The 21,729-nt window shown below is 37.0% G+C and overlaps 1 protein-coding gene across 14 annotated transcripts in view; it reads right to left on the bottom strand.

The window, feature by feature from the left end:
* Window positions 1-1,513: 1,513 nt before the first annotated feature.
* The window catches only part of MTMR2 (myotubularin related protein 2), a 101,884-nt gene continuing 81,668 nt past the window's right edge, over window positions 1,514-21,729 (bottom strand). For all 14 annotated transcript variants that reach the window (XM_070490403.1, XM_070490407.1, XM_070490404.1 and 11 more), the window contains 6 exons: window positions 16,668-16,853; window positions 13,601-13,807; window positions 9,239-9,331; window positions 5,839-5,952; window positions 3,594-3,770; window positions 1,514-2,870 (listed from right to left, as the gene is read on the bottom strand). In XM_070490403.1, coding sequence (XP_070346504.1) covers window positions 2,709-2,870; window positions 3,594-3,770; window positions 5,839-5,952; window positions 9,239-9,331; window positions 13,601-13,807; window positions 16,668-16,853 — 939 coding nt within the window. In that variant the 3' untranslated portion in view covers window positions 1,514-2,708. The remainder of the gene's footprint in view (window positions 2,871-3,593; window positions 3,771-5,838; window positions 5,953-9,238; window positions 9,332-13,600; window positions 13,808-16,667; window positions 16,854-21,729) is intronic.

The raw sequence follows: 21,729 nt of genomic DNA, 5'->3' as shown, positions 1-21,729 counted from the left end.
TATATTGATCAGGGATGTTAGTCTATAGTTTTCTTGTATCGTTATCTGGCTTTGGTACCAAAGTTATGCTGGCCTCATAGAATGAGTTTGGAAGTGTTCCCTCCTCGATATTTTGGAAGAGTTTGAGGGGAATTGGTGTTAATTCTTCTTCAAATGTTTGGTAGAATTCACCAGCAAAGCTGTCTGGTCCTAGAGTTTTCTGTGTTGGAAGTTTTTGATTACTGATTCAATCTCTTTACTCATTATTGGTCTGTTCAGATAGTTATTTCTTCCTGATTCATTCTTGGTAGGTTATTGTTTCTGGAGATGTATCCATTTCTTCTTGGTTATGTAACTCTTCTAGGTTCAATGTCTCATCTTTCTCATTTTATTTATTTGCATCTTTTCTCTTTTTCTTAGTCTGGCTAAATGTCTATCAATTTTATCTTTTTGAAGAATCAGCTCTTAGTGTCATTGATCCTATTTTTCTGGTTTCTATTTATTTCCACTCTGATCTTTAATATTTCATTTCTTCTCCTAATTTGGGCTTCATTTGTTCTTTTTCTAGTTCCTTGAGAAATAAAATTAGGTTGTGTACTTGAGATCTAATTTCTTAATATGTGTTTATTGCTGTAAACTTTCAGAACTGCTTTTGCTACATCCCACAAGAATTGATATATTTCCATTTTCATTGTTTCAAGATACTTTTTTATTTCCAATCCACCCACGTTTGGATGCACAGATGGATGGGATCTCTCAGGTGTTCTGTGCAGAGCTACTTTTGTTCAGATTTGAATGTCCAATTATTTGTAAGTCAAAAGGGAGAGAAAAAGGAATGACTCAAGCTGCCATGATGCTGATGTCACCAGCAATGGACTATCTTAAATGCACCCCACTTTGGAGATTCCTGCAGAAGGTGAAAGGAGGCCACTGGCAAGTTTTAAAAAGAGAAGTAACAGATTTGCACTGAGATTGCTCTGGCCTTTGAATGGAATTTAAAGTGGATGTGAGGGTAGTAAGACTGAAAGTTTTAAATTCTTGATCCTTCAGTCATCTCCATTCTTCTCTGTGGTATCAGAGCCAGATGATAAAGGCTTAAATGAGAAAAATGATAAACTGGACAGGAGAGAATGGATTTGTAAAATACTTGAAATAGAAAACTTAGCTTTAATACTGATAGACTGGCCACTAATATACCATTAAAAATTCCTTATAACAAATTTCACACAAAGACCAAATCATTTTGGTGCCAGTTTTGCTAATATTGGATGTACTAATAGAAATTATAGTTCCCCATTGCAAGACCAAAAGCAGGGACAAGGTTCAGACTATAGTGAAATAACAAGTGAAAAAATACTCTATTTTTGAATATTGTTTGATTTGGGTATTAGAGGAAAAATGAGTTCAAACTGAACATTTCAATTTGGAATGGGTGCTAAGAGACACCCCTTTCCTTAAAAAATTTACAAATAACATTTCTGCAAAAGAAACTTAAGGCAAACAACTTAGGACATGGACAAAGTTTAAAAGTCAGTTGAAATTTTCTTTTAATTAAAGACCCACGGGACAAGAAGCTCCTTTATTACAGTACATAACATATGGCTCTTATATAGAGTAAAAGAGACATCAGGGAGTCAAACGTTTCTACCAGCACCGAACTCTTACTGGAGCAGGTGGACAGTGAAGCAAGGTTTCCTTTCCTGGCACAGATTGTAGAACATCTTTACACGCAGTAAGTTCTTTGGTAAACTTAATGATTCGGCGGAATTACAGAATTTGCAAATGAAAGTAGTAGTAAAATACTTTATGTAAAATTTGAGCACAGTACTTCTCACCATAAGCTATTTATACAGACTTCAGAAAAAACTCAATCCTAGTAAACTTTTAAAATTTTGCCTGAAAACTTACCAATTAACTTCTCTATGTTCAGACACACAAAAACATGTAAATAAAATAGGGTAGATGGTGAATTTTTAAAACATGTCTTATGATGTTTCTAGTAATTGGGCAAATGGAAACTAATCTGAAAGGATGTGGAATTCTTTGAAATCCTGGACGGCTAGCACTCTCCATCCTCCCCCCAAGCACATCTATAAGGCATCATTTTAGAACAGCTATCTGACACATCTTAAATAAGTACATAAATAGTGACAGAAATAACTTTCAACTACTACTGCACCATAATATCTTCAAGAGTTTGCCTTATCATAGATGAAGAATGTGAGTGTTAAAAGGTGATCAGAGTAAATCACTTCCTACAAAAAAGGAAAACCCATGATGAGGAAAGGAGCATCAAACGATTTTGATCTCCCATGACATCAAGGCCCAATATGTATGATGCCATGGAGTTGCAGTGTTGGTTTGGTTTGAAAACTGTGATGCTCCTCCCTCTGTGCAATGACTCCCTTCCATCAAGAGGTATGTTTCTGAAGTCGTTTGTATTTTGAAATCAGAAACTTGTTCCCACTGTAGATCCAGGATTGAAGCATTTTAATATTCTTTGGGTGACATAAGATTAGTGTCATAATCATATAATTACATACGGGGTTATTTCACTTAAACCATCTGCACTGCTACAGTTCTAAACTCATCCTAGAGAGATTTAAAATAAATAAAGCGACTGAATTTCTCTCACAGACAGGTTCTAAGTTCAGAAGACTTCCTGCTCATAAAGCTGCCATTGTAATCAGGGTTCACGGCGATGATGGCCCCATCCAATAACAGTCCTTTCATACAACAGTTTGGACAGGAGTGACACACTGGGCAGGAGAACTGGCTCTCTCTGAGGACGAGGGTGATCGGTTGGAAATCTCTCTCTGTAGTTCCTCTACTTTTTTCTGAAGCTCTGCTCGTTTAGCAAGAAGTTCTTTATATCTGTTGTGAATGGGCTCCTACAAGAGCAAAACACCATCAAATTATTTAACAGGACAACTGTAAACAAACCAAAAGTCAAATCATTCTTTTATAGTTCTTTCCCTAAATGTTGCAATACGTGTTTTTCCAGCTCTGGGGACCAAGCCCACTTTCCAACACATGAGTGAAAATTAATTTCAGGGACTTGACTGACACCACTGCTCTTTCACTGGTTTTCCCAGTGCCCCCAAGTATTTACGCACAAGACCCTTAAATTGGTACTTTAACAAATAAGACAAATAATTAACAAGATAATCTAAAAGCCAATAGTCCAAGATTTGCTAACATTTAGTTGCAGATTTTGTCTTTTAAACAGTTCTAAGTAGTAAATATTCCATACCATATTTCAAAATAGACTAGAATTTTGTTAAGCTTTTAACATTCCTAAAGCTATTTTCTCCAACCTATGAAAACAAGACCTCTGGATATTATCCAGTCCAACACCCTCATTTTACAGAGGAAGGAAGAAAAGGCAAAACAGAAGTGATTTGCCCAAGGCCACATAAGCAGTCAGGATAAGAACCAAGTATATTGATTACTCCCATGTACTGCTTTTTCTTCTACACAGTTACAACTATTAACAGGAAAAGGGGAAGTTTTAAATATGCACAGATAATTTTTCTAGTTGCTTTCAAGGGGACAAACCTAATTCATACAATTTCGTGGATGAAAACTCCCACTGCATACTGTTGAGCATATACCTGTGGTTTCATCCTTGGATTCCACCTTACGTAATACCCCACCCAGAGCTCTAGGTGGCGCATGCTGGCTACTGGATAAAGGACATGATTGGAATAGCTCCCATAGAGAGGATTAGTGAAGTCTTCCAGCTGGCTATTTATGTACGACCACAGTGACACAGTCCTTTTAGGAAGATTCTGTAAGAAGGAAAAACAGGTAAAGATTCTCCATCACATAAGCTATTTTATACTTTAGATGAAATTTGTAAAGAGAGAATACTGTGATCATTAAAATCTCTTCAGAGGGAGAGAACTTCAACACTTCAGTGACAGCCCCACCTTTACATTAAAATCAGAGGACAGTGGAAAACGCTGCAGTTCCTCAAAAAGTTAATAAACATAGTTACCATACCAGCAATTCCACTCTTAGGGATATACCCAAGAGAACTGGAAACATATGCACACAAAAACTTGAACACAGATTTTGAAAGCAGCATTATTCATAACAGCCAGAAAGTAGAAATAACCCAAAAGTCCATCAACTGATAAATGGATAAAATGTGGTATATCTATACAATGGAATATTATTCAGCCATAAAAAAGACTGAAATATTAATATATGCTTCAAATTAAACCTTGAAAACACTATGCTAAATGGAAGAAGCCAGACACAGAGACCATATCTTAAATGATCCCATTTATAAGTAATGTCCAGAAGAGGAAACTCCATAGAGAGAGACGGGTTTGTCAGGGGCTGGGAGGAGAGGAAAATGGGGAATAACTACTAAGGGGTACGGGGTATCTTTTCAATGTTCTCAAATTAAATAGTGGTAATGGTTACATACCTAGGCAAATATACTAAAAATCACTAAACTGTACAATTTAAAGGACTGAATTTTATGGATTGCACATTATATCCCAGTAAAAGTTGTTTTTAAAATCAAGATACAATAAATTCTATTCAAGGCTCTCAAAAGATGAGAGCATCTTTGGAATTTAGCTACTCTTTTTTTCTCTTCTTCTTCTTTTTTTTTTTTTTTTTTTGGTGAGGAATATTGGCCATGAGCTAACATCTGTAGCCAATCTCCGTTTTTTTGCTTGAGGAAGAGTGGCTATGAGCTAATATCTGTGCCCATCTTCCTCTATTTTTTATGTGGGATGCCGATACAACATCGCTTGATGAGTGGTATGTAGGTCCATGCCAGGGATCCAAACCCACGAACCAAAGCAGAGCACACAAACTTAACCACTATGCCACCAGGCCAGCCCCAGAACTTACATATTCTTAGTTATCTAACATTCAATAAATTCTTGAGTCCCTACTATGCATGGAAATATTTACTGCATGCTAGACACTGAAGATATAATGGTGAATTAAAAATTTATATCTGCCTTCAAGACTTTATAGTCTAGGAAGCACTCACTACACGGCAGTTATTGTAGTGTTTTGTATGGTTTATTTGATCCTCACAATAGTAACTACTATTATGCTTGTTTTACAGAAGCAGAAATTTACTTGCCCAAGATCACACAGTAAGTGACAGATCCAAGATTTGAACCCAGGCAGCCTGGCTCCAGAGCAAGCACTCTTTGCCACTAATAACTATTTTATAACCATATTTTTTAGAATGGAAACTGGGGAGACACCAATCAAAATGATTAATATATTCATGTATAAGATAGATGTATTTTGAGGAAGACAGAAGTAAACCTTGAAATGTAGTCCTTACACAGTTTCTTCTAAATAATACCAACCATTTAATAGTGATACCTCTGGGGAAGTGGGATAACAAACTTTAACTTTCTACAGAATATCTTTTCAGTGTTTGAATGTTTTATAGTAGTATTTTATAATTTTAAAAAAGACCTAAAATAGCTCCTATGTATGCAGAAGTTATTTTGTGATCTGAGCTGTCCACTGAAATGTTCCTGTTTCTGAAGGATTTCCACCCTTCAAGGAACAAGAGGCGCTTCGGCGCTCCCGAGACTCCACATGCTTCAGTTCTCTTTGACAGACACTGCTTCCCACCCATGAACTCACCTGACAGCTAAAGGGCACCTGCAGCTTTACGACAGAGGCACTTCAAAATAGATCAAGTTCGGATGTACGGAAAGAAGTAATCATGTTACAGTAAATAAAATAAAATATCGCCATAGAAATCATCCAAAAGAACGAGTGTTCAGTGGAAATCCATCAGAGAATGCACTCAGGTAGGGAAAGGACCTATTGGAGGTAGAGAGGGAGGGGTCAGGGCTCACATTTTACCTCTTTTCCTCTCTGCTGTTCACTGTTACAGAGGAATGTTCCAAATAAACAGCTGTACAGGTGGTCCAAAATGGTAATGAGAAAATATTCATTGAATTCAAATGCTGTAGGAAACTGCAAATTGAAAACCACAAACACAAAACTATGAAGACATTTGTTCAAGCATATTCATCCTTGTATATGAATACATCCTTTGTAATACTTCTAAAAATTATGCTAAATGATATAACTATATATTTCTAAGTCATTATGGCATTGTCTACTCAAAAGTTTTCTGTTAAAAAAGTCACGTTACCACTTTTTTGAGATACTTTCTCCCACAATCTCCTTTTCTTGTGAAGTGAGAGTTTGAGTGGTCTGATCTTGATGTTTCTATGTCCCCTCTATCTGTTAACCCTAAACTTGCAGGCTGATCAATTTTGACTCGCACAATTCTAGCAACTCTCATCTTTCTCTGCCGAAAATGACCATAAACAACATAGTAAGATTTTTCTTTAAATTTTTAACAACATGGTTTTATTTTTAGGAATTACACAAAAAATATTAACAATGTCTGTATAAAATGTCAGCAATGCACCAAAATAAATATCCAAGGCAGATGTGCAGATCATTTCAAGGCTAGACTACTTATCTTTTTAAGGACCATGCAGTCAACCCAGAGTATCAGGACTATGGCAGCCTCCTTCTAACAAAAAGAAAATTCACTTTCTCTTTAACCTAGGACAAGGGCTTGACTGGATGTCTCAATATTACACAAACATCACAATTTAGGGGGAACTCATCAAGGACGAGCTACAGATCCAAGGAAGGTAAAGGATTTAGTTTAATCCATCCTATTCATCTAATATTTCAAAATTATTTAAAAGCTCCTATGTAAGATTGTACCAATTATGGGACTGTGGAAAAGAATTCCATGAATATTTGGATTTCAGATTTGGGAAATAAATATTGGTTCTAAGTTCTTAGCATGATCCCTACCTACTAGTGGAGGAAAATAGCAAGAACTGCACGCAAAAGGGATAGGATAGGGATGAAAACAACTTTACCTTGAAGTTTCCTAAATTCTAGGAAGCTATAAGCAGGGTAATGTGGCAAATTTCTCTTCTTGAACAATAAAGGGTAACTACCACGCCTTGAAAAATAATTTTTGAGGTAGTGAGGTTGAATGAAGCAGGTGATGAAGCACATGCCAATAAAAAGCCAATTAACTGTAAGAAACTTTGTCAATCTCATTCATTCATTTACAAAATGAACCCCATCACCTCCTGTATTGTTACACACTCTTATCAGCCTTATTTATTAGCCAACTATGAACGCACCCTGACTCATTAAACAGCAATCCAAAGGAGCTAAGCCTGTGCTTAGTTTTTCATCTTCTTGGCAAAACCATTAGCTCAGTTATGAGAAGACAGCTTAATCAGTGGGCATCTCCTCACAACAAAACTAAAATAGCACAGCATTAACTGCTTCTACTGCTTTTAAAATCCTGAGCAGAGGAGGAATATTTTGTTCTTACATGTTTAAAATTTGAAGGGCTCTTCATCAACTGCTTCCTGATCCCAGAAGTGAGAGGATGGGGATGAGGGTAGGAGGAGAGACAGAATCTGGCTAACTGCAACATAATTGGTCCCATTTTGATAAAGGTGGTATTTAGGCCTCTGCACAAACATTCCTTTATTTATAAAAGTGATGATTGCCAAGAAAAATTATGACTAACATGTTCTATGTTCAGGAAGACAATGTATCATACAGAAAAACATAACTAGATGTCTAAAATAAAGACATCACTACAATGGATTTGAAGTTCTATGAAAGAAACATAAGATTAAACCAATTTTCTATTATTTAGTGACTTTAGCTCAAAATTAGAGTTAAACAGCTTTTAGATATACAGCATATAAAAAGTTAATACAATTACTAAGGAAGAATTGTATTTGTCATGTACTCTTCTGTGCAAACATTGGTAAATGGGACCGATTTTCTTTTTTAATAAACATCCCAGAACTAATATATTCACATAATGTTGCCCCCTTCAAGGTATTCCACTTAGAAAGCAGTACACTCAACCATCAATGATGCCATGGCTTCAAACAGCCTTTCTAGTCCTTTGATATGGCATATTTGATTTTTAGCAGTAATCAAATGTTATTTAAAATTGAATATGGTAATGGTTAAAATTGATCCTATTGTTTTTGGTCAAATATCCAAAAAAGGATTGGTAAGGATTTGTACAGAAGATACACCAGTTCAAAAGCAATACCAAAGGGAAAATTCAAACCTACCCCAAGAAGTCATAAACATTATTACACTGAGTATGCAGCATCTCCCCTCCCCCAGCACCCCAAGGGCCTAATTGATAAATTACATACACATTTGCAGTATGTATGTTAAAATACCAGCCTCATCATACTGAAGTCATATCTACTGCAACACTTCATTTAAACCAGCAAGTTTCAAAATAATCCACCTAAACTGAAATGCTTATGGGGGAAAAAGACTATTCAATATATAATTGATGCATTTCACCTTAGGATAACCATTCGTTTTCTTCTCATGAAATAAGTAGTATTTTCTTGAAGCTAAAATATGATACTAAAGCCAAGCAGAGCCAGCAATGCCCTACTTTATATTCACGTGGCAGTCGAAAAACAAACCAGACTCTCAATTGTTTGAGATCTAATAAACCTTTGGATAAACAATTAACTGACACACCAACGAGCCGTATCCAACTTTTGAGTTTTGAGAAGATTTGTTTTGAGTTAAACATTTTTAAGACAGTAACCCATTCTCTCATTAGTGAAGTGATCCCATAATAAACCAGGTGTTTTTTAATCTCCTCTGGTATCTTTGCAATAGACTAAATCTATTTACAATATTTCACACAGTTTGTTAGAAAGTTGATAGGTCGTCTAAAAAACATAATCTCTCTCTCTCTCTAAGAACAAAAAGAACTAAATCTATTACATATCTACCTTGCCATAATTTCCACCTAAACCGTTTTTTCATTAAAATTACTTAAAATGAGATTTTAATTTGCTTGAGTTACCTAGCCTATTTCTTCATTTCTTTACCTCCCTTAGCAATGTATAGATGAGCTTCTAGGTGAAACCACCATTATTTAACACCACTTGTCCAAAACAAAGGAGGAAACCTCTCAGGGGTTATCATCAATGTCACTCATTACAAAGCTAATGGAATCAAACTGTCAAGTGTTTAGTACTACCTCCAAATAATATCCTTTAACTTCATAATGTGATAACAGCTACTAGTCCTATTACCTAGAAACCTTACATGAATTTCCATTTTACATGAAATGTAGGATAATCTGTGACCAAATCTCCCAACTCTGACCGGATGGCTTAAAAGAGACCTGTAAGAATGGATATCCCAGAGAAGTTACCTGTCTCGTCATTTGCCAGACACAGTCAATAAACTGAAGAAAAACAGGTGATCTGTCTGCATCTGCATGGTTCTTATCACCGTGGCCAAGCCTCTGAAGCAAAGACAGTGAAATATTACACATGCTTTGTGAGATTTTTCATTTTTTAATGGAAATAATTTTATTTTCCAATACAAGTAATATTTGCTCAATATTTTAAAAAACTCAGAAAATCTTTTCAGAAGAGCACTGCAAAAACAGAACTCAATCATAATCCTACCAAGCAGAAATATCTATTGACATTTTGATGTACAAACTGCCAGATTATTTTCTGACCTGAGAAGCTTGTAATATGAATTACACCTTTGTGTAATAAAAGAAATCCAGACCTAAAAGGTTGGTAACAGTAGAAGCAGTTGGACCTGGGGGCCGACTTTTGTCCCGGAGTTTTAATTTTCCCCTGAACATTAACAGTGACGTGCACCATGGCCTCAGGAAGCACCCTTCTCCTTTAGCACCTTGGCCAGGGCATGAAAGGGACTGCGCATCTTGGTTCCAGTCTGCCCTCTTCAGGGAGAATCGCATGAGCAGAAGTGTCTGCCCTCCAAGCACGCACTCACCCACTGTCTCCATTTTCTCCTCCTCTGCGGCCCTTTGCCCCAGGGGAAGGGAAGAGACACAATTCTAAAAGTACGCAATTCTAAAGCCGCAATTCTAAAAGTACGTTCCACAGACTGGGGCGGGGGCTGAGGGAATCCTGTGAGATAAAAACTATTCTCCTAATAATACTAAAACATTACTTGCCTTTTTTCAATGCACTGATATTTTCACTAATGGTTCAGAAGTGATGAGGGATAAACCTTCTGGCACCTTAGGAGGAATCAAGCAAGGCACTGGAATCAAACTAGACTAGTTACTGTACTCTGCCCTGCCACACACTTGCAGTGGAAGGAAAAAAATCAACCTCTCTGAAGCCAGTTTCCTTGATGAAGCAGCAAAAATCACTAACTTCATTAACTCCCTCCCCTTGAGGACAATTTTTTTAAATAACCTGTATAACAAAATGGGAACTCTAAATGTGCCTCTGCTGCAAACTGCAGCAGGATGGCGGGGAATGCTACTTTTTCATGCAACATCATTTTGACTTGAAAGAACAACTGATACATGAACTATGGTTATTAAGACGAATATCTTGCAGACATTTTTTTTGAAAATGTACAAAGTGAACGTATCACTTCAAGGAAAACAATGGATGGTATTTGTTGCTAATGATAAAATTCAAGCTTTTGAGTGAAAATTAGATTTTTGGAAAACTTTTATCTGCCATAATGTGCTTGATAAAGATTTTTCTGATAAAATCAGTGGTAATATTAACAAATGCGATTTTAAGGTATTAGATATTTACAAATAACCAACATACGATATTACAAAATCATGCATGGGTAAAGATCTATTCAAAGTGCAAGACAGACCAATGGAATTTAATGGAACAAACAATGAAAAACTCATTGATTTAGCTTTGGATTTCACATTACGATCAACCTCTAAGAAACTCCTATTTGTCAAGTTTTGGCATAGCATCAAGGAAGAATATCCACAATTCCCTGAAAGAGCCATTAAAGTCCTCTCTGCTTCTCAACCTACATGTCTGTGTGGCCAGATTTTCCTCAAACACAGACTGAACGCAGAAGTAGATAGGAAATTCAGCTATCTTCTATTAAGCCAGATATTAAAGAAATCTGCAAAAATGCAGAACGATGCCATTCTTCTCATTAAGCTTTTTGTTTGTTTTGGAAAATATAATTACATTTCTTTAAAAATGTTATTTATGTTAAAATATAATAGTACTATATTCTGAATGTTTGTTGCCCCCACCTCTAAAATTCATGTTGAAATCCTGAGGCCTAAGGTGATGGTATTAGGAGTCATCATCTTTGTGAGCCAGTTAGGTCATGAGGGTAAAACCCTCATGAATGGCATTAGAGCTCTTATCAAGAGACCCCACAGGTCCCCAGCCCTCTCCTACCATGTGAGGGCACAGTGAGAAGCTGGCAGTCTACAGCCCAGAAGAGGGCCTTCACTGGAACCAGACCATGCCAGCAACCCGCTCTCGGACTTTCAGCCCTCAAAACTGCAAAATAAACATCGGTTGTTTATAAGCCACTCAGTCTGTGGCATTATGTTATAGTAGCCCAAATGGACTAAGACAAATAGATTATTTCTTTAATTAATAAATATTTTTGAATTTTTAGAAATTTAATTTATAATATGATAAATATTGATAGACATAAACCACACAAAGTTCTTTGGGGTCATCATTAATTGCTAAGAATGGAAAGTGGTCCTGAAATCAAAACGTTTGAGAATCGTTACCCTATGTTAACCATCATTACCCTACGTTAACCATCGTTACCCTACGTTAACTTTGACCAGGTGTCCTTTAATTATCAAATTCTGCTTTCAGACAACAACTAGGAAAAAAAATGGAGTAGGTAACCAGAGTTAGCAATTTAGGAATCCATAGCAACTTCAAACAGTCTGAAATGTTTCTGATTTTGGCCAATTTATATGAACATGTGCAACTTTGGTTGACTAAAACTTCTTTCTTTGAAGTAAGAGTTGTTTTACTTTTTTAAAGGTCTTTTCACTATAAGTAAATTTTATAGAGAACTGAAAAATGTCAGCCATCTGAATAGATACTCCAGATGCCCAACTTTAACAGTTAAGTTCAAAAGAGCAGACTACCTTTAAATGTCTGTTTCTTTCAAGTTATTTATAAACACTGCTGGGATGCCTGTAACTATTTACCAAAGGTTAACATTAGAGACAGCATCTGGGCAAACATCTTTCAGAAAGTGGTTCAGCTAATCTCGGAAAACGCTGCTGGGAACCATGCTCTCAGTGGCTTCAAGGCCTCTGATGACCCAACCCCCCTCTTCGTGGTTCTCTGAACCACCCCTCCCTCAACTCTACTCTCACCACGCTCAGTCATCTGGACATTTGCTCACACTGTTCCTCCTTCCTGGGAAAATACTCCTACTCCTCACTCTCTCAATTCTGTGATTACAACCAACACAGATGGGCCAATACATGAGAACCAAGGCCTACAAGGTCACTGTTCCAAAGTCTTCTGATTCCAAATTTAATGTTTAGCAAAAACACAGCTAAAAACCACTTGAATGTTTATTTAATTAAAAGCTACATTAATCCAAAAAATGATGTAACAAGAAAGCAAATTTGAAAGCACAGTATCCTTTAAAAGGGACATCATAACCCCGTTCCTCTATTTGAGGAACTGTGATTAGTTCTGGGTACCACACTTGTAGAAAGACATGGCTAAAGTCCAGAGGACAACTGGAATGGTGAGGGATTAGGATGACAAAATACTGAAGAAAATGGATATTTAGTCAGAAGAAGAAAAGATTATGAATGATATGGGCAGAACGGTACTTTCAGATATTTGAAGGGCTATTTTATTTGGATAAGTGGTCATATTTGTTGTTCTTGTCTCCAAAGGGGAATGTAGGAAAATGGAAAGCAAGTTTTAGTTCACTATGAGGAAGAGGTTTCTAGTAGGTAGACTTTTTGAAGTGAGACTGGAGAGTCTCAGGAAAGGACTGGCTGCTTATTTCTGGAAGTGTTAATAGAGAAACTAAACAATCATTTTGGGGACACCCTAGAAGACATTCAACAATGAATGCCTGGACTCTGATGTCCGTCCAACTCTTAGATTTCATACCCATGACAAGAACAAAATAAATTTTGAGACATACAGTGGACATGAAAATGTCATTTCCATAAAACTAACTATAACACTTTCCAAACATATGGTCATTACATATTATCCTTAAGAAAGATAAGAGAGAAGCTGTTTTATTCCCAAGTTAAATTTTTACTTTTCCCTCTGTTATTTCTTCTAGTCCCAGCCTGATTTTTTTTTGATCCTGATCCTGTGTGAGCAAGGCTACTTGTAGAGCTACTTTAAATTAAGAATAATAATTAAGCCATTCTCATCTTTTTTTAAGTCTACAAGAAAAGCTAGAAGAGCCTTGTAATTCCATTAACTATTCATGCTAATCTTAACATGTGTCATTTGAAGGTGGAGACACCCATGGCCATCATGGAATGATGTCTGATGTTTCCTGGTAGAGATCACTGAAGAGACTGGGTCATAAACCTGACCAATAGCCAGCCCCGGCTCCAGATGGCAGAGCCAGGATAGGATATCCTAATGCTTTCCAAAACAAAGACGTTCTCTTGAGAAGTTTACCCCTTTAGAATAAATGATCAAATTTAAATAAATATCTAACGAACAAAGGGCATTATTTTCACAATCCTTATGCGAGATCCATGTGATACATCGAGTCAAGGTTCTTTACTCACAAGTTGAAACCGATGTCCAAAGCTTAGCCATTCTTTTTCCACAAGGACTTCAAATCCTCGGATGGTTCGATAGTATCCATCCAACATGAGCATGGCGAGGGCAGTTAGCTGCGCTGTGCGGTCCCAACCATCGCTGCAGTGTACCACCACAGACGTCTTTCCTGACTCGACTCTGTCAGCAATCCTTAGAGCCCCCGCGAGAATAAGCTGCAAAACAGATTTTTAAAATGAAATTTTAAAAAAATTAAATGCTTCCTTCCTCCACATTTACTAATAGAGTTTTGTTAGGGATGACTGTGTCAATAACATGCAGAGAAAAACATCAGTCCCCTCCCAAAAACATTTTTATAAATGGTAGATGACATATAAATTTTGCTTTTAAAACTAGAAAAATCTCATAAATGCAGATTCCTATTAATCTGCACAATGAAATACCCAAATGAAAGGCACCTTTGGATTCTAAACACATCAACAGTATGAGTAAGGGAAAAGAAGGATAAAGTTCTAAAGAGATCTGTTTCTAAGAATCTTCAAATATTCCAACATAATCTATTTAAATAAAAATAATATGCCAACTGAAGTCTTATCTGTTATTTAAAACAATACTCAAATTAGAATAAGTATGAAAGCAATAAAATTGGGCCTCTTTTAAAATATTCTATAGCATTTATTTTACTATTTTTACAAATGTCACATGGCATACAGCAAACACAGTATAAAACTTTAGAGTAAGCTCCTTTTCTGTAACAGTATGAATAAAAAATTCGCATCAGATCAACATGTTCCCACATCAACTTAACTGCTATCTAAAATAATTTCAGTTTCTTTGTTTTTGTTTTTGTTTTGTGAGGAAGATTGGCCCTGAGCTAACATCCGTGCCAGTCTTCCTCTCTTTTATGTGGGACGCCGCCACAGTGTGGCTTGATGAGCAAAGCTAGGTCTGCACCTGGGCTCCAAACCTGCAAACCCTGGGCCACTGAAGTGGAGTGCATGAACTTAACCACTTTGTCACCAGGCCAGCCTCCTCAGTTATTTTTTTAAATAAGCAGAGACTCTTTGCAAAATAATTTATGTTTTCTGAAGTTGATCTTGAGTTAAAACTAGACAGAATTAGATGTAACCAAAAAAGAAACAAAAAAGTCTAATACCCTTTAAAATGGACAATATAGTCCAATTTTACTCTGCAGTGGCCAGATCATACTTAAAAAACAGCACAGCTCCACAAACATAGATCAGAATCAAAGAAAACAGATTTACTAGGCTTGGAGAATCTCCAAATAACCTCCTTTTGATCATAGCTGCAGGCATATTCTGGAAACGGGGCACTCTGAAGCAACCTCAGCGCTGACTATGCGGCAGAGTCATCTGGGAGCATTGTTTTAAGCGCCTGCACCCCAGTCTCCACTAATCCTAAGCCGCTATTTTAAATAACTTGTACCTATAATTCAAATGCATATCCAGACTTAGGAATCACTGACCCAAAAGACTAGAATGGTTGGAAAGTTAAGACTAACCAGGAAGAGTTATCCAAAGTGGTCATCATCATTCATTCACTCCTTTATAAAATAAACATTTATGGAGTCCCTTTTTTGTGGCAGGCGCTGCTCTAGATGCTGGAGAGAGAGCAGTGACCAGAACACACAAAGTGCTGGCTTAAGGAAGTTTACATTCTACTTAGGGGAGGCCAGCCAGATGCAAACAAACAAGGAAATAGATGTTAGAGGGCAATGAGTGAAAAAGCACCATGCAGGGTCTAGGGAGTGCTGGCTGAACTGTTACTGTGTATGGAGTGGTTGGGAAAGGCCTCTCTGAGAAGGTGATATTTGAGCAGGAATCTGAAGAAAGAGAGTGGGTGAGCCTGGCTGGCGAGAGGATTGAGGGAGGAGAAGGTAGTCCAGACACCACTGCATTTCTTTACCTCTAAGGAAAACTGCTCCTGTTAAAGCCAGCTTTTTCAAGAGAATGTTGTACCTACTAGCGAAATGTCCTGGAATTTACAGAAGCAAATGTTGCAACTTACGGTCGTTCCAAATCAAGTCTTACAGTTTTCTCTTTACACATCATACAATGTAATACATGGGCCACAGAACATGCTCTCTAACTGAGGAGTGCTTACACTTTGCTACATTGAAGCTTCTAAGCTTCTAGAAGAGAAACAATAATTCTATTTTTATTATAATAGTCTTTAATTCTTATTAGGTCAGTTTGGCCTTCGATTTTCTCTGAATTTGAGAGATTTTAATGTGAGTACAAGTCTGCTCCTTCTTAACATGAGAAACCTCATTTCCCTTTATTTCATAATACATGTCGTTATAGAAGTCTATATTTTAGTAAGCTATGTTATTGAAATTCAGACCTTTTCTGAAAATATATGTTAACTATATTAACTGAAATAATAATTGGTGCTTCAAACATCATATTAACGTGTTAGGCAAATTAGCGTTCACATGGTAGTCTCCAAATCATTTGACATTCAAATGGTATCCTTTATTCAACTACTTCACCCCGTTTCCCTGACCACAATGGTTTTTACTTCACCAGTCTCCAACAAGTAATTACTGGGTGCCTATCATCACAGACAGTGCTGCCCTAGCTCCTGAGGGGACAAAAAAGAAAGATGATTTATCCAGTTGTGGTCTCTATGAATTAGCAATATATGTTGGTTGACACACAAAAGCAATTAAATGAAGTACAAGGTAGTCCAGATTAAATGGAAAACAAAGTAAAGTGAAAAGTTCAGAGAAAATGGAAATGAATGTAATCTGGGAAAGTTTCATGGAAGAAATGAAATATGAGCTAGCAACTGAAAGACAGGTAGAATTCAGATAGGATGAGAAAGAGAGGTAAACAAGTGCAACAGAACCACAATATAGGAAACTACTTCACTCAAGCACTAAAACTTAGAAGTAGTTCTAATTATCAAAGCAGTTCTCAATTGTTCACTGTTTCAAAAGGTACTTTCATCTTGACTTCAATTGTAAGAAAAGAGCTACCACAGACAAAGAGGCAGAGAAAGTCACTGACTGATACTCCATAATAGCCTATGGAAATAGTAACATCCACCCACCTTAATATGTTCTAGCCAGTGAGTAGACTCCAAGTTAGACAACCAGTGCGTTTCCTCGATGTTGGGGTACACAATCTCCTTCAGTTTTCGTAATGATTCTCTCATTACATGAATATTGTGGATATCTAGAAAAACTAGTTCTGCATTTTGATAGGCATCTTCACTTTCATAACCTCCACCCTTTGCCTAGAAAAAAGCACACATCACAGGAAATCATAAATGAACGCACATCCATTATAAGCTGACATCCATGAAAAAGTGCCATAAAATATCCAATAGCATGAAAACTGATACATAGTACCGACGAACAGGAAAACTCCATGGGAAAATGTGGATGGCTCAGGGCAACTTACCACAACCACTCTCCACCACGAGTTCTCTTTTTTTAAAATGGGAATATACACTCTCACCCTGACTTTCCTATGTAGCTGTTATAAAAACTAAATGTGGTAACATACACGAAGACACTTTAACATTTCAAAGCACTAAATTTTCCCTACCCATATTTCAAATCCTGCCCAAACATGGTTTCTTACAGAAGACTGAAGTCACAGACTAGGAAGCTCGAAGTGCCAGGACTACTTCTGCCTAGTTTAGCACTGGCCCATGCTGCTGCTTCATTGCCCTTCCTATGCAGCTCATTTTCATCCTAATATTTGCAAAACGCTTTGCAACCATAATGGCTTACTTCTATTTTAACCACATCATTTTTTTAAATAAAAAGATAGAACAAATATAAAAGCACAGAATACTCCAGTATCTTACTATCACTATCTTCAAAGACTGAACTCTACATCTACAAAACAGATGAGAAATATTCGGCGTTCAAAATAAGCTATGGCTGAGAAGGAGAACTTCACTTCTCTGGATGGAATCTTTCTCTATTTTATGAATAATATATTTCCCTATCTCCTACCTATCTATATATAAAATCACGCTTCTTAGAGCACTAATGGAAAATACTAGAATAGCCACTGTGAGTCATAAAATTATATATGACTCACACCTATTAAGACAAAAAAACTCACCAACTCATAACCAACAAATCACCAAAAGAAGCGAAGTTCAAGCTTCCTTTCTGACACTGAGAGTCCGGGAAATAGTTTGGATTTGAGACTGGCACAGGTACAAAATTAACTGTTTCAGTGGATACCTGTGAACAAGGGTTATTTCTGGAGAGTGGGAATAGGACAGGTCAGGGGTAGAGGGACTTGCAATTCAAATGTGTTGCAAAAAATTCTAGAAAGACGACGACAGTGGCAACAACACAGAACCCATCACAAAAACACACAGAATGGAAATGCTCTAGAATGAGATAGCTGTACTTCACGAATATATTAAAAACACTGAAATATATACTTTAAAAGAGTGCATCTTATGGCATGTGAATTACATCTCAATAAAAGTGATATTAAAAAAAATAGAGCAACTAGATTGTAAAACCAAAGACACAGAAAACTCATTTAAAACAGAACTAGGGGACACAGCATTCCATCAAACATCAAAACCACCACCAGCCACGAGATCTGGATGCTCTCAGTGATTATGTGGGAAGAAACAGAAGGAAGTAACGGATATAAGATGAACTGGAGAACAGGAGAACAACAAGAAAGCCTCATAGTTTTTAGTGTTTGTTCTGCTTCCTTGTTTTGGCTTTCTTCTTCCAAAACTACAGGAAAGCACAACAGATCAATCTGAGAAGTGCAGCTGAAACCAGGAAGGGTTCTGTCCATTCTAACAGCTGATGAGTCTAAAGGGCCTACAGTAGATCTAAAGACCGAACCAGTCTAATCCTTATGAATTCTCCTAACTGACCAGCCAGTGATCCGTTCTACTAAGCAGACAATCAAAATTGAGCAGGACAGAGGCAACACAGACAAAGGAAGAGAAGGTCCAGATAAAAAGACAAAGAAAGAGAAGTTTCAGATAAAAGAATGGGGGCAGGGGGCCTGGGATGGGTAAAGCTGTGGGTGTAGGTGCAGGATGGGAGAGACAGAACAGAGCCAGAAAATCCCAGAAAATAAGCTCGCATGTTTTTTAACCCTACACGAGAACAACAAAACAGGCAGCTCAGTGAAATTGGCTCTTCTAACTTCTGGGTGCACTTAAGTTCTGAGTCACATTTTCTAACTGAACCATGCATCCTTCTGTAAGTTTGGGAAAATCAATTTCACTTAAAAATGAGTAAGAGAAAAGGAAAAAGGTCAAATCCCATACAAGCTATACTGAAAAGAGAATGAGCAGGATCCAAAACATCCCTAGAACAATGTCCCAGAAAACTGAATCATCTCTTTTCAAGCAAAGCTAAAGACATTAAAAAGTGACACCAGGGGGCCAGCCCTGTGGCCAAGTGGTTAAGTTCACACACTCTGCTTCAACGGCCTTGGGTTTGCTGGTTTGGATACTGGGTGCAGACCTAGCACCACCCATCAAGACATGCTGTGGCAGCATCCCAAATGGAGGAACTAGAATGACCTATGACTAGGATCCACAACTATGTACTGGGGCTTTGGGAAGGAAAAATAAATAAATAAATAAATAAAGAGGAAGATTGGCAACAGATGTTAGGTCAGGGCCAATCTTCCAAAAAAATGATACCAGGCATGAAAAACAAAATAAATTACCAGCCATGAAAAACAAAATAAATTGGAATTAGAAAAACTCAGAAATGAAGTGATAGAACTTGAGAACAAATGAGAAATAAAAGCAAAGCATCAGAATGAAGATTAAATAGAAGGAACACAATAGCAAATAAATACAACAGATATTAAAAGCACTAGTCGGTGAAAGGAAAATATTTAAAACCAGAACAAAATTAGAAAGACATAAAAAGTACTCAAAAGAAAGTGACAAATGATGAAGATGGGCAAAGAAGAGCCAACATAGGAATACTACCGAAGAAGAAAGCCAAAACGAGGAAACAGAACAAATACTAAGAACTATGAGTAAAGAAAACGTTCATGAAATTGTTTTTAATTGTAAATTATAAACTGAAATAGCACACATGCATATACGAGAATACAGACCTAGAACACACAACATGAAGACATATTCTGACAAAATAACTGGACTTAAAAAGAAAAAAGAAACTATTTTGGATATCCAAGTAAAAAGAGTGACTTAGGAGGGAAACAAATTTAGTTTATCATCAGACTTTGAAACTTTATGCCAAAAGAAAATAATTTAAGGCACTCAAGAAAATCCAAATTAAGCGAAGAGTTTAATGTCCAGCAAAAATGACCTTCAAATATAAAGGACATAAGCTGCTACCAGCATGCAAATACTCAGATCATTATTCCCATGACATTTGCTGAAATATTTGCAAGATAACTGCAGACAAAAAAAAAAAAAAAAGACTAGAAAGACATCCACATAAGAATCGGATGTGAGCATGAAATTTACAGCTACTTGTAGAAGTCAGAGGTACAACGGAGAGCATGTGTAGAAAAGAGAGAATATGTAAAGCCTATATGTGCTGACAATGTAAGTGTACTACAATGCATTTTAAAAATGGGGGAAACGGGGAGAACGAATGCAAAAAAATTAACTTTTCAGTCACTGTACAGGTGATGGTAGTATGAATATTGTTATTCTGAGACTGTGGCAGGATAAAGCAAATGAGTAATTATGGAACATCCTAATGTTAGCATCCCCTGTGTCACTGAGAACCAGGATTCCTGGTGTGGAGGAAGGGAGAGAAACGTGTAATTCAGAAGGTGTTATGTAAAAACTCTTTAGCACTGAATTTAAATTGAAAGCACCAGTATGAACTCATGAGGTACTTTATCTTTAAAAATATAGTTTTCCTAGCTCTATTCACTGAAAAGACCCAGAAACAGAACCAACCCAGTAGCAAGTAAGTATCCTGAGCACCCAGGTTATGGTTTGAAACACCATTTCTTACTAATGGAAACCAGAACTTCTTGGGGAAATGGTTATTCCAAGTCTCGGGCAGGAATTGCGCAGGACTTCCTGATGAGGCTGGTATACCTGTCACACCAGAGAGCAAAGATCACTATGGTTACATCAGAAGAACTCAGGGGACAACCTCAACAGCCTCCCTCTGACCCAGGATGGGAAACCGCAACTTCGAAAAATGTTGCCTGCGTTGGATTAGAAAACAGTGAATATGTTTAAATACATGCATTTATAATGATACTTAAAAAAATTAGTTACCTTCATGAGATGACAGGGAGTAAATTCTTTATTGGGAAAACTGGTAAATGAGAAGAATCAAGCATTTACCCTGGCTTTCTTATATGAACTGAACTGCTGGTTAACCAAAATACAGATAAGAGAAAGTGTTTCTTTATACAAAGAGCTTAACGAATAGCTCAAAAAGAAATCACAAAATCAGAATATCACCATTTTGCAACCCAGTGAATTAATGTATCTTGGCACTGAGCATCAACAGCTGCTAACATCCCAAAAAGGAGAATCAACCACAAGTTATGTACCTCCTGATATATCCCCTATAGACTACAGCCTTGCCAAAGGGATTGAACCTGAATCTAAATAAACCTCTGAATTCGTGTGAAGGAAATTCAGAGGAGAGAAGAAAATTGAACCGTACGGTAATGTAGTTAGCAAAACCTCAACTATGGGAAATTCTACACCTAAAAAATAAAGACAAGAAAAGATGAGCAAGGGAAAGACTATAGATTGAGAGACTGAAAAGACATATCAAATACGGTATTTATAAAGGCAAGGCTAAACTACAGAGTCTAGGGATGTACACTTCAGTAATAAAAGTATAAAGAAAAGTAAGGGTAGTGGCTACTTTTAGCAGGGTAGAAGGTGAATGTGACCAGGGTAGGGCACACATGGAAGATTTAGTGGCTGGAAAAGTTTTCATTCTTGACATGGGTCACGGTTTCAAGAGCATTTGTCATATTCATACTGATGAAGCTATAAAAATATTCTTACTATGCAGGTAAAAATATTTGTTGCAATAAGGATGTATACTCTTGCAAATTAAAAAAGGGGAGACAGATGGGGGAATTGGGTGAAGGTGGTCAAAAGGTACAGACTTCCAGTGGAAAGATAAATAAGTCGTGGGAAT

The sequence above is a fragment of the Equus asinus genome, chromosome 20 (genome assembly GCF_041296235.1).
Source record: "Equus asinus isolate D_3611 breed Donkey chromosome 20, EquAss-T2T_v2, whole genome shotgun sequence".
NCBI lineage: Eukaryota > Metazoa > Chordata > Mammalia > Perissodactyla > Equidae > Equus > Equus asinus.
Note: the sequence above shows the minus strand (reverse complement) of the source record. Positions and strands in the feature narration are given on the sequence as shown.